Source organism: Fukomys damarensis, unplaced genomic scaffold (genome assembly GCF_012274545.1).
Source record: "Fukomys damarensis isolate Sample0158 unplaced genomic scaffold, DMR_v1.0_HiC HiC_scaffold_27, whole genome shotgun sequence".
Lineage (NCBI taxonomy): Eukaryota > Metazoa > Chordata > Mammalia > Rodentia > Bathyergidae > Fukomys > Fukomys damarensis.
The window spans coordinates 24,436,616-24,447,614 of record NW_022900939.1 but is presented as its reverse complement, the minus strand read 5'-3'; the positions used below and the strand labels follow the sequence as shown (position 1 = coordinate 24,447,614).

General features: G+C 55.9%; 1 protein-coding gene across 1 annotated transcript in view; it reads right to left on the bottom strand.

The window, feature by feature from the left end:
* Nucleotides 1-10,999, bottom strand: part of Macrod1 (mono-ADP ribosylhydrolase 1) — a 139,100-nt gene that overhangs the window by 127,343 nt on the left and 758 nt on the right. Inside the window, exons 2-4 of the mRNA XM_010636186.2 lie at nt 10,878-10,994; nt 1,035-1,136; nt 396-512 (exon numbers count right to left, since the gene is read on the bottom strand). Of these exons, the coding sequence (XP_010634488.2) occupies nt 396-512; nt 1,035-1,136; nt 10,878-10,994 (336 nt within the window). The remainder of the gene's footprint in view (nt 1-395; nt 513-1,034; nt 1,137-10,877; nt 10,995-10,999) is intronic.

Below are 10,999 nucleotides of genomic sequence, written 5' to 3'. Positions count from 1 at the left end.
CTGCACACCCCCTCAGCTGCCCGGTACGGAGGGGGTTAGAGGAAGGAAAGGGGCTGCAGCACCCCCCAGGCAGGACCCTGGGGCCCGCCCTCTGCCTTCCTGGCAGGGCAGCCCAGCCTGGTTCCAGCCCTGCTCTCCCCCTGCTCCTGCCACTAATGGCTCTCAGAGCTGTGAGGGGTGCAGCAGAGCGAGGTGCCCCGACATGGTGGGTCAGGGCTTCAGGGAAGAGGAGCTCGAGCGGCCGACACACTGGGCTCCTGTGGCGCCAGCAGGCCATCTCGCCTGACAGCTGAGCCTCTCTGGAGCCAGGTGGTGCCCACCCATGCCTGGCACAGCAGACCAGAGCCAAGCCAACGAGACGGCACCCGAGTCTCTGGCCCGGGCCAGCTACTCACCGGCATTCACAATGGCATCCACCTCCAGCTTGGTGATATCACCGCGGAACAGCGAGATCTTCTCATTCAGCTGCTTATCCTTCTTGTACTTGGGCTCCTCCACTTTCACAGATACTCCTGCAACAGGCAGGGGCTGGGAGTCACAGGACAGGCCCCACAGGCCGGCGCACCCCCACCCTGACACAGTTGGCATAGTGAGGAAGGACCTGCAGTACACAGGTGAGGCCTCCAATGCTGCTATGGGCAGGTGCACTGGTAATGTCATCCATCCCCACTTTACAGATGATGAAACTGAGGCTGTGGTGGGTTAAGTGACTTGCCCAGGGTCGCTGGCTACCAGGCATGCCTTTGTGGCATCCCCTGCAAGCAAGCCCTCCATAGCTGCGAATCCCAGCTCCAGACAACCCAGTCATCACAGGCAGGTGGCTTTCATGGCCCAGTGCCTCTTTCCTAACAGGTGTCTTGGTAATAAAAACTGCACTGGCTTCAGGCCGTGTGAATAATTAAATGAGGCAGCACTTTCGGAGGCCCCTACAGTGCAAGAACCAAAGTCTTTTATCTGCACAACTCCTCCAAGCCAGGGTCTACAGGGGGTGTCCGCCAAAGAGCCAGCCAGGGCCCGGCAGGAGCAAGGCCTACCTTTTGCCATCTCCTTCCACGTTGGGATCTTCTTCAGCCTCACGAAGTCCCGGCAGAAGTAATGCTCCTCCCTCTGCTTGTCACTCAGGCCTTTCAGAAAGGCTACAGGACAGGAAGGAGAGTCAGGATGGGCAGAGAGAGCATAATCCAGTCACTCCCACCCCAAGGACGCCCCCTCCTCATGGGACTGCTGCCTACTCAAGGACGAAATCCAGCCCCCATCCACCTTTCCCATGGTGCTGTGGGGGTCGGACACTCCCCTGCCAGTTGGGGCCCAAGCAGCCCCAAGAACACATTGCCCTACTCTTTGTTTAGAGGGGGAACTGAGGCCAGGAGTGGCAGAGGGACTGCACAGACATCACAGGCTGGTTCAGAATTCAGCCTGGCCACTTCCCAGCTGTGTCCCTATCTCTCTAGGTCCCTGATTTCTTCATCTATAGAAGGAAGATTAAGACTTCCCTAGCAGATTAATTTCAGACTCACACATGCTAAGCCTAGCAGCTTGGTGGCACTCAATCAGTTATATTATCAACCAGTCACATCATTAACATGATCTGGGGACAGGACAACTGCCTTTGAAGAATTGCAAACCGAGTGTAGTGGCAGACCTGTAATCCCAGCGCTCTGGAAGGCTGAGGCAGGAGGATCTTAAATTCCAGCCTAACCTGGTCAATTTAGTGACTTAGGAAGACCCTGTCTCAAAAGAAAAACTTTTTAAAAAGAGATGGGGATGTAGCTCAGTGGGAAAGCCTTGAGTTCCACCGCTGGTACAGTAAAAAGACAAAACAAAACACAAAACTACAGAAGCAAGCAGACCTGGCGCCTGGAGTCAACATTCTTCCACTATTGGCTGAGGTGCTCACTGATGGCCGCCAGGCTGGAAATGACTCCATTTTATGAATGACGAAGCGGGGCTCAGGGGGGCTGGGAGGCTGCCCTTGCTCGCAGAGCTGGTGAGTGCGGAGGCAAGGTCACCTGCTCAGGGCCTCTGGGCCTGGTGGGAGGCTCCCCTGCAGCGCCCCGCCCCCGCTTGGGCCTCCCTAGAACACAACGGGAGAGAGGGGGTTGTTCGCCACCTAGCAGGCTGGCGGCTCGCCGGCTCCCCCTGCCGGCCCATGCCCGCCTGCGCACCCAGGCTCAGCCTGAGGTTCAGCCCCGAGGACCGCGAGGGCGGTGAGTGCCTGCAGCAAAGGTCTCACCGCATCAAGGAATTCAAAAGGCATCTGAGAACAGGTAGGAGGGAGCAAGCAATCCAAGGAGGTGGCGAGAGCAGGAGGGCCGCCTCCTGGAAGCTCCTATGGAAATGCCCTTCTCCCACCAAAGCCACTCATCCATCCAAGCCACAATCTGTCCACTGGTAACAAGACCCCGAGGAGAGTGAGAGCCCCGGCTGACCTACACCACAGAGAGGCCCAGTTCAGAGGCAAGTTCAGTGCTAGGGGGATTGTGATAAACAGCAGGTAGAGCAGGGGATTTAGCTCAGTGGTTCCACCGCCTGCCTTGAAAGCAAAAGGACCCGAGTTTGATCCCCAGTACCAAAAAACAAACAAACAAAACAAAAAAACAGCAGGTAGTACCACAAACTGCCCAACTGCTACTCAAGCCTGGACTGTGCTGTGTGGCAGCTACTTCTCACCCCAGTCCACTGCATTTATTGGGCACTTATGCCATGCAGGTCCTCCACTCGAGGCCACTTGTTTAATGTGGTGTAAACAAGGTCCTGGCCCTCAACCACTGAAGTGGGAGAGTCACTGAAAGTTCAAGACCAGCCTAGGCCACTAGTGAGTTCAAGGCCAGCCTGGACTACATAGGGAGACTGTTTCTCAGAAAAATAAATAAATAAAATAAAATAAAATCCAGTCAAGGACACTGAGGCTGAACCAAGTATCACACAGTCTAGCCACTCAAATTTTGAGACAAGGCCAGGTGTGGTGGCACACACCTGTAATCCCAGCACTCGGGAGGCTGAGGCAGGAGGATCACTGTGAGTTCGAGACCAGCCTGGGCTAATTGTGAGTTCCAGGTCAGTCTCAACTACATAGTGAGACCCTGTCTCAAAAAAACAAATTCTGAGACAGACCAAGAAAGAGACATTCTGGGGCTGGGAGAGGAGGTAACTGAAACCCTGGGGGGCATGGGGAACCTGGGAGAGGGGAGGAAGGTAGTCTGAGCTGGAAGGGCACTCCCAGCAAAAGCGACATCTAAGAAGAGGATGGGGAGTGACCTACAACAAAGCCTCAAAGACCTGTTAAGGATCCACTTCACCTCAGAGGCACCGTAATTAGATAAAAAAGTTGGCACCAGATATAGGATAAAGCCATCCCACAAGTACGCCACCTCCATTCTGTCTAAGGAGCCCAGGCCACTCCTACCACCCTCCCTCTCTAGTGCCCCCCACTGCTCACAGCCCATTTCCCTACCTCCTCCCCAGGCACATGACCTGGAACAAAATCTGAGGTGCCCCCAGGGCTCCTTTCTTACAGAGGGGGTGCTAGGATTATCAAGGAGCTGAAGAACCCTCCAAGCCTCCACTATATGAGACAGGTGCAATGCATACAGCTGCAGTCCTAGCGCCTGGGCAGGACTGATTGAGCCCAGGAATTTGAGGCCAGCCTGGGGTACAGAGGCCCCATCTGGAAACAAAGAAACAAGAATATGGAAAGCTGCCTCCTGCATCTGTGCTGCATAATTAGTGGTCTGGGCTTTGCATACATAAGCACAGGGCTGGGCTGCTGGTCAGTGGCACCTCCAAAGGAAAAGACCGGATAGTAGAGGAGAGGCCAGGCTTGATCAGTTAATAAATATTTATGGAGCATCCAGGCAGGTGAGCTCCAGAGGAAGGGAGACCAGGAAAGCACCCAGGACGAGGTAACCTCAACCGCTCTGGTCTGTTGCCAGGAGCTCCGTGTCACTGGAGGAAACCCCACCATCAAGCAGAATCTGCCCCCAAATTCTTGCTCTCCCCCTGGAGGTTACAGTTGCTGCTTTAGAAATGGGACTCCCTTTCCCTCCCCACTCCTCCAGCTGCACCGAAAAACTGAGAAAGAAACTGCAGCTATCAGATGTTGCCACCTCCCCCAGCCACCATCTGCCAGCGCCTGGTTCTGCCTCTCTCTGGTCACCAGGCGTGAAGGTCCTTCCCTCCTGTTCTTCCCCCTGCCCAGCTGCCCCGGTCCTCAAACGCTCATGGCCCCTGGGCCCCACACTCCCCGCTGTCTACTGGCCTCCTCCACATCTTCCCTCCCAGGCTCCCCCTAGCCCCTTCTCCATCAAGGTCAAGGTCATGGTCAGGACATCCAGGACATTCTCCCTTGTGGGCTGCAAGTCTCCAGATGCCTTGTCTCTTCTTTGAACCCGTACCCTCCCTAGGTCTCCACATCAGTCCCAGGATTCAAACTGCTTTATTCACCTCCAGCACCTCCTCTCTTCAGAACCAGTCCCCAGGCCCCCTGCTCCCATCCCTCAAAGCTCACAAGTGCAAACAAAATTCTGACTCCTTCCTCCAAATCATGGTGCTCCCACTTGTCCCCTCTTCCCTTTCTTTTCTTGGACCCCAGTGGTCTCTTCTTTTCCTTCCTCGTACCCCAAGTCCCACCCGCTGCAGACCTGTTAGATTCACCCCCACCACACCCCAGAAGAGAAGCCTTCCTCCCACACTCAGGGCCAGGCTGCCCTCATCACTCCCTGGACCCCTACTGAGGCCCCCGATTCCCAGCTAGCCCCCCAGAGCTCCCCAGGAAGCCTAGGACTATAACCCAGACCCTGCTCTCCTCAGTAAAACTCAGCACCAACTGCAGGGCCTTACACACCCATTGAGCCAGTCCACGTAACAGACCCCATTTCCTTCCCCCCTGACCGTCCAATTTCTCAAAGAACCAGGTGCTTTCCTGCCTAGGGCCTCTGCACCTGCTGTGCCCCTTGCCTGGATGCCACTTTTCCTTTAAGGTCCCCTTCTAACCAGCCCTCTCCACTGCCTGCAGAGATGTGGGGAACTTTGCCCTTATAAATATTCCTTGACCTTGGCCATCTGGGTTTATAAGTTCTCGTGAGCCAGACAGCAAAGCCTGGGGTGTCAGGGTGAACTGGCAGGACCAGGCCCCAGCTGGGACGGTGCTGTTATTTCCTCCTGCACAGCAGGCCCCATGAGCTATGGGCTCCTGACCACCCAACATCTCACCCAAGGGTACCTACCCTTTTGGAGCCTCAGTTTCCTCACCTCTGCAGTGGAGACCCCAGTGGCTTGCAAGGGGGTCAGAAAGGAGGGGCCAACCTGACACATCCACCACATTCACCCTAACTGTGAGCTGAGACCCAAGCAGCACCAAGCCAGACAAGACACAACTGGGAAGGAGAAATTTTTTTCCAACTGGAGCACTCAGGAGGTAGAGGAGCTTTTAAAATTATATGGGTCCCCACATTGGTCATGCCTGAAGACCCCCCAGCCTTGGCACGGCTGAGTGTGGGCACTGCCAGCCAGCTGGACCCAGGGCCAGAACGCCAAGGCTCCTGCTGTGACACTGACAGCCCGTCACCTGGCTATAGACCAACCCACTGGCCGAGCACACGCAGTGCCACTGAGGCTTGGGCAGCCCCGAACAGCCCAGGGTCTGGAGATACCCTAGGCCCTTCAGCAGATAGCAACTTGCTTCGTGTGTGCCCCTGATCACAAGCAAATAAAAGAAACCTGGGGAATTGCCCCCCACCATCACCGTGACCTGTGTGACCCCTTCTTTCCACTTAAGTCCTAGAGACAGCACTGCTTCCTGGAGACAGCATCCTGGCTGTGCCACCAACCTGCTGGGCACCAACCTTGGGGACATCTGTCAGCTTGTCCCTGCCAGTCTGAGGGTCCCAAGGGCACCTCAAAAGGCAAGCATTTAGCTCAGTGGTGCCACCGCCTGCCTCACAAACATAAGGTCCCAAGTTTGATCCCCGGTACCAAAAAAAAAAGCCAGCGTGCCAAGTGCAATGTCCCCATCTCCAGAACAAGGGTGCGGCCTGGCTGAGCCCTGGAACTGCTGCACTCCATGCCATGGTGCCTGATTTATTGGGGAGGAAAAAGCCAACTGTGTCTCTCTTCTGCTGTGAGGTCCGGGCCTCGCCTGACACCCATGCACCACAGGCTGCTCCCTGCCTCTGAGGCTGTAACACGCCCCATGCACTCTTACACAGCCCACCTCCTCCTGCCAGAGCAGATGCAGACTTAAAGCACAAGTGAGTTTTATTTTTTATCAAAGATGTAAAACACGCATTTTCATTTTCTTTCATTTTTGCAGAGGCGAAAGTATTTCACAGTTCACTGAGACAGGTGTTGTAAAAAGATGTTCGCAGTAAATTTTGATGGGGAAGTCTGACCCCAGACTCGGCTTCCAGCATCTCACGGGCACCGGAGCTGAGCCGGAGGAAGCAGCTCGGCCAGGGCCATAAAGTACACCAGGCAAACGGGAATTCAATGATGTGTTTTAAGAAGTGTCTTTATGGCACTTGGGAAGCTGGTGTTCAGGGAGGCAAGGGCAGGCCAGGGTGCCGAGGAGGGCTCTGCTTCTGGAAACTGCAGGTGGGCAGGGCTGACAGCACTGGATGCCAGGTGTGTGCACTCAGCGGAGGGGTGGTGACTGTGTGGTTACCATGCCCCAGGGGCAGGGCTCTCACAGCCTGTGGCCCAGCAGGGGAGTGACAGAGCACAGGGCACTCCGGGGCCGTCCCCCCTGCTTCCGCCCGCACTGACCCATGCCAAGACTGCATCCCCATGACAGGTGGGAGAACCCCATACCCCTAATTCCAGGTGAGTCTGGAAAATGTGCCAACTTGACAGTCACATCAGTCCCCTGGGACCTGAAATCAGGCCCTGCCCCTGCCCAGTGTTTTCTGAGCCCCACCATGTACCACCAGGGAGAGGACTTGTGGCCAAGAATGTGCAGGGGCGGCTCCAACACTGGAGACGGTAGCTCCGTGGGTCACTGTGCTCATGAGAGAGCAGAGACCAGAGGTGGGCACCAGCAGAGACAAGGAAAGGGACCCAATCTAGGCTGTCGCTCTCTTGGGGCATGGACTTCATAGTGATCTACAGCCTCAGCCCCAGGGTCACTGTTAATTGCTAAGTTGCCCAGACTGAACCTGAACTTAGGGTCCTCCTGCCTCGGCATCCCAGAGTGCTGGGATCACAGACATGTACCACCACTACCTGACCGTCCCTTCTTGTGTGGTCCCAACACAGTCCCCAAGCAGGTGCCATTGTCGCATTTTACAGATGAGGAAATGAGGCTTGGAGAGCACGGAGGACGTAGCACTGGGGCCTGGCTGGGCTGAAGCCAGCAAGGGAACTCCTCTTTTCAGTGTGCAGCTCTTCCCTTAGTGTGGGCTGGGACAAAAGGCAGAGACCAGGCCCCAGAAGCCCCAGAAGTTGCCTTATAAATTCCCTCACACCCAGCTGCCTTCGCAGCACGATGTCTCCACAGTCTGCTGAGAAAGTGCCACGGCGGACAAGGAGACACCCAGAACTGAGGGGATTGAATTCGAGAAACGCACAGCTGGCCAGTGAAATCAGACACAGTAGGAATCTACCAGTAAGACTGAACTCTCAGCCAGGTGTGATGGTAAAGCTCTGTAATCCCAGCACTCTGGCAACTGAATGACTTGAGAAAAATAAAATAAAATTAAAATTAAAAAGGGTTGGAGATTAACTGCAAAATCCCTAGGTTCAATCCCCGGTACTGAATAAAAGGAGGAAGAGACATTACAGAGACTGAGAAGACTGATGATCTCCAGAGGGCACTGGCGGGAGGAAGCTCCTTCTAGGGGATGGCAATGTGTCACCCGCTGCCCACCGGGCGACCACACAAGGGGCAGGCACTGTACACTTAAGACTGGGACCCTAGGGCCGGGGATTTAGCTCAGTGTCACCATGTCTGCTTTGCAAGCACAGGTCCTGAGTTTGATTCTCCCCACCCCCCAAAAAAAGACTGGGGCCATGGGTTGGAGCTACTGCACGATCCAGCTCAGCTCCAAGTGCAATTTAAAATAATGAAAGAAGTGTCAGGGGCAGGAAGGACCATGGCTTGGACCAATCAGAGGCAGAGGCCAGCCCTACAGACTTCCCGTAGATTCCCCCCTTCCACAAGGCCCTAGGTCCCCTCTCCATCACCACTGCTAAAAACAAAACACAGGAGGAGCCCACTTCCTTCCCCTGGGGTGTGGACCAGGCTCCTGGCTCAATTCTGAGTCCTACTGTAAAGTGGAAGAGGTACAATGGGACTCTGAAGATGAGCCACAAAAAGGCACTGTGGCTTCCAGCTTATTCTCCTAGCCCCTGCACCTGCATCCTGGGTTCATGCTGGTGAGCTGTCAGGGCATCAGACCCAGCCTGGTGTAGCCCCTTCCAACCTCACAGGGACCTGAACCAGAAGCACCCCGCTGACCACTTCCAGATTCCTGGCCTCTGGGGCTGAGATGACACATGGCGGTGTCCCAAATCATGGAGATGTGGGGTACTTTCTCACACAGCAACAAAGGATTACAATACAGGCCGCCATCCAACAACAGGTACAAAGGACCGCACTTGAGTGCTGGCATCTGTGGGTTTCTAGGACGAGGAGACTGCCGTTGGTGTCGGCGGGGCCCCTACTTTAGCTCTGTCCTCTGCGTGTGACCAGCTTTCATCCTGCAATGGGCCTGAATCCCCGCCCCAGCCAGCTCCTTCCTCTCAGGACTCAGTCCAGGTCACCTCCCCGGAGAGGCCTCAGACCTTGCCAGCTCAGGTGGCCCTAAGGGTCTTTCTCCCTTTCTCCCTTTCTGTTTGTTTTTTTTGTTTTGTTTTTTTGAGACAGGGTCTCACTATGTTTGAGACTGATCTAGGACGAGGAGACTGCCGTTGGTGTCGGCGGGGCCCCTACTTTAGCTCTGTCCTCTGCGTGTGACCAGCTTTCATCCTGCAATGGGCCTGAATCCCCGCCCCAGCCAGCTCCTTCCTCTCAGGACTCAGTCCAGGTCACCTCCCCGGAGAGGCCTCAGACCTTGCCAGCTCAGGTGGCCCTAAGGGTCTTTCTCCCTTTCTCCCTTTCTGTTTGTTTTTTTTGTTTTGTTTTTTTGAGACAGGGTCTCACTATGTAGTTGAGACTGACCTGGAGTTCACTATGTAGCCCAGGCTGGTCTTGAACTCATAGCCATCCTCCTGCCTCAGCCTCCCGAGTGCTGGGATTATAGGCGTGTGCCACCAGGCCCGGCTTTTTCTCCCTTTCTTTTCCCTTTCTCGCTTCCTCCCTCCCTTCCTTCCTTCCTTCTTTCTTTTTTCTTCCTTTCTTCCTTTCTCTTTTCCCATGGGGATAAAAATCAAGGGCCTCACACGTTAGGTTCGACCACTGAGGTGCCTCCCAGCCCTTTTTATTTTGTGACAGGGTCTCATTAAGTTTCCAGGCTGGCCTCAAACTTGGGACCCACCTACCTCAGCCTCCTGTCCAACTGGCATTACAGGCATATGCCACAACTCCACTGCCAGTCTCTTCGGGGCACTGCCGTTATCTGGCATCATCTCCTCTGTCCGAAAACATTGTTACATGGCCTGTCCGGCTCCTGGATGCATGCCAGCACCAAAGCAGTGCTGGCCACACGGCAGACACCCAGTAACAATGCACTGCATGAGTGGTTAAAATCCCAGCTCCAGCAGGAGAGAAACCAGATATATCCCAGCCTGGGAGCCCCTGTCCCATGGCTTCCCTAGGCCTTGTACTCCCAGTGGCTGGATCTAGGAGCTGGATCTTCCCTGACAGAGAGCAGGGTGGTACACAGGGCTCTCTGCCAGCTCCAACCAGCAAGACTTGAGGGGCGACAGGTTCTCTGTTTGCTCAGAGATCAATATCAGGTGTTTCAGGGTCCCAGGGAAGGCAATGCAATTCAAACACAGAAATAAGTCATTCTGATTTCTACCACTACTTTTCAGAGTCCGCTAACAGCCACTTTCCCTTTCATCCAGCCCAGCCCTGAGTCACACCAGCCAGCAACCCAGCCAATGGGTTCACTGCCCTTTTGAAAGAGGATCCAGCCAGGAGTCCCAGGAGTCCCAGGAGCCAGGGGCAGGCACTGAAGGGCAGGAGCAGCTGGACACAGGACAGGCTATTTAGGGCTCTGCAGGTGCCCTCTCCTCCTTTGCCAGTTGGGGGACTCATGGCCCGCCCAGGACCCCTGGTGGATCCAGGACCTATGCCCCTCAACGATGAGGAGGTAGTTTGCTCCTTTGCGGGTGTGAAGATCTGTGGTCCTCACAGGAAAACACCCCATCTCCAGCTGCTCCCCAGTTTCTAATCTCTGTTCCCCAGGAAAGGGCAAAGACTGCTCCCAAGTGGCCACAAGCCAGGAGAGTCAAAGGGTACCTGATCACATGCCCAGGAGGCCCGCGCTGGGGTTGGGTGGGGGCAGGCCAGACCTGCCCACTCTGTGGTGCCATCTAACTCCTCAGGTGGGCTGCCAGCTCCTGAGCTACTCCCTCAGTCCGTGCCCCACCATGCACCTCAGATGCCCTGACCTGAGAACCATACTATGGGGAGGTCTGGATCCTACCCCCAGTTCTACCAAATTGGTTGAGTGACCTTGGGAAGCGGGTTGGGCCCTGGGTCTCAGTTTCCCTCCTGCGCAGAGGTGGGACGGTTCCACAGGGAGGAGTCGGCAGCCTGGACCTGGTCTGGGGGGCCGGCGTGCGAGCTGGACACACGGAGGGGGCGTGGTTGTGGGGGTGGGGTCCACCTGAGGGCGGAGGGGCCTCAACTTCCCAGGTCTCGAGGGGGAGAGGGTAGTCACGGGGTGGTGTCCAACCGGAAGCCCCACGTGGGCCGCCCTCTCGCTCCCACTTACATTTTGCCTCCTTCCAGTCGGTGCAGGTGTTCAGATCCACCTTCGCGGCCATGGCCAGGGGGCCCCAGGTGCGCACCCCGGCCGTTCGTCCTGCCGCCGCCGCCCCCCAAGCCCCAACTCCC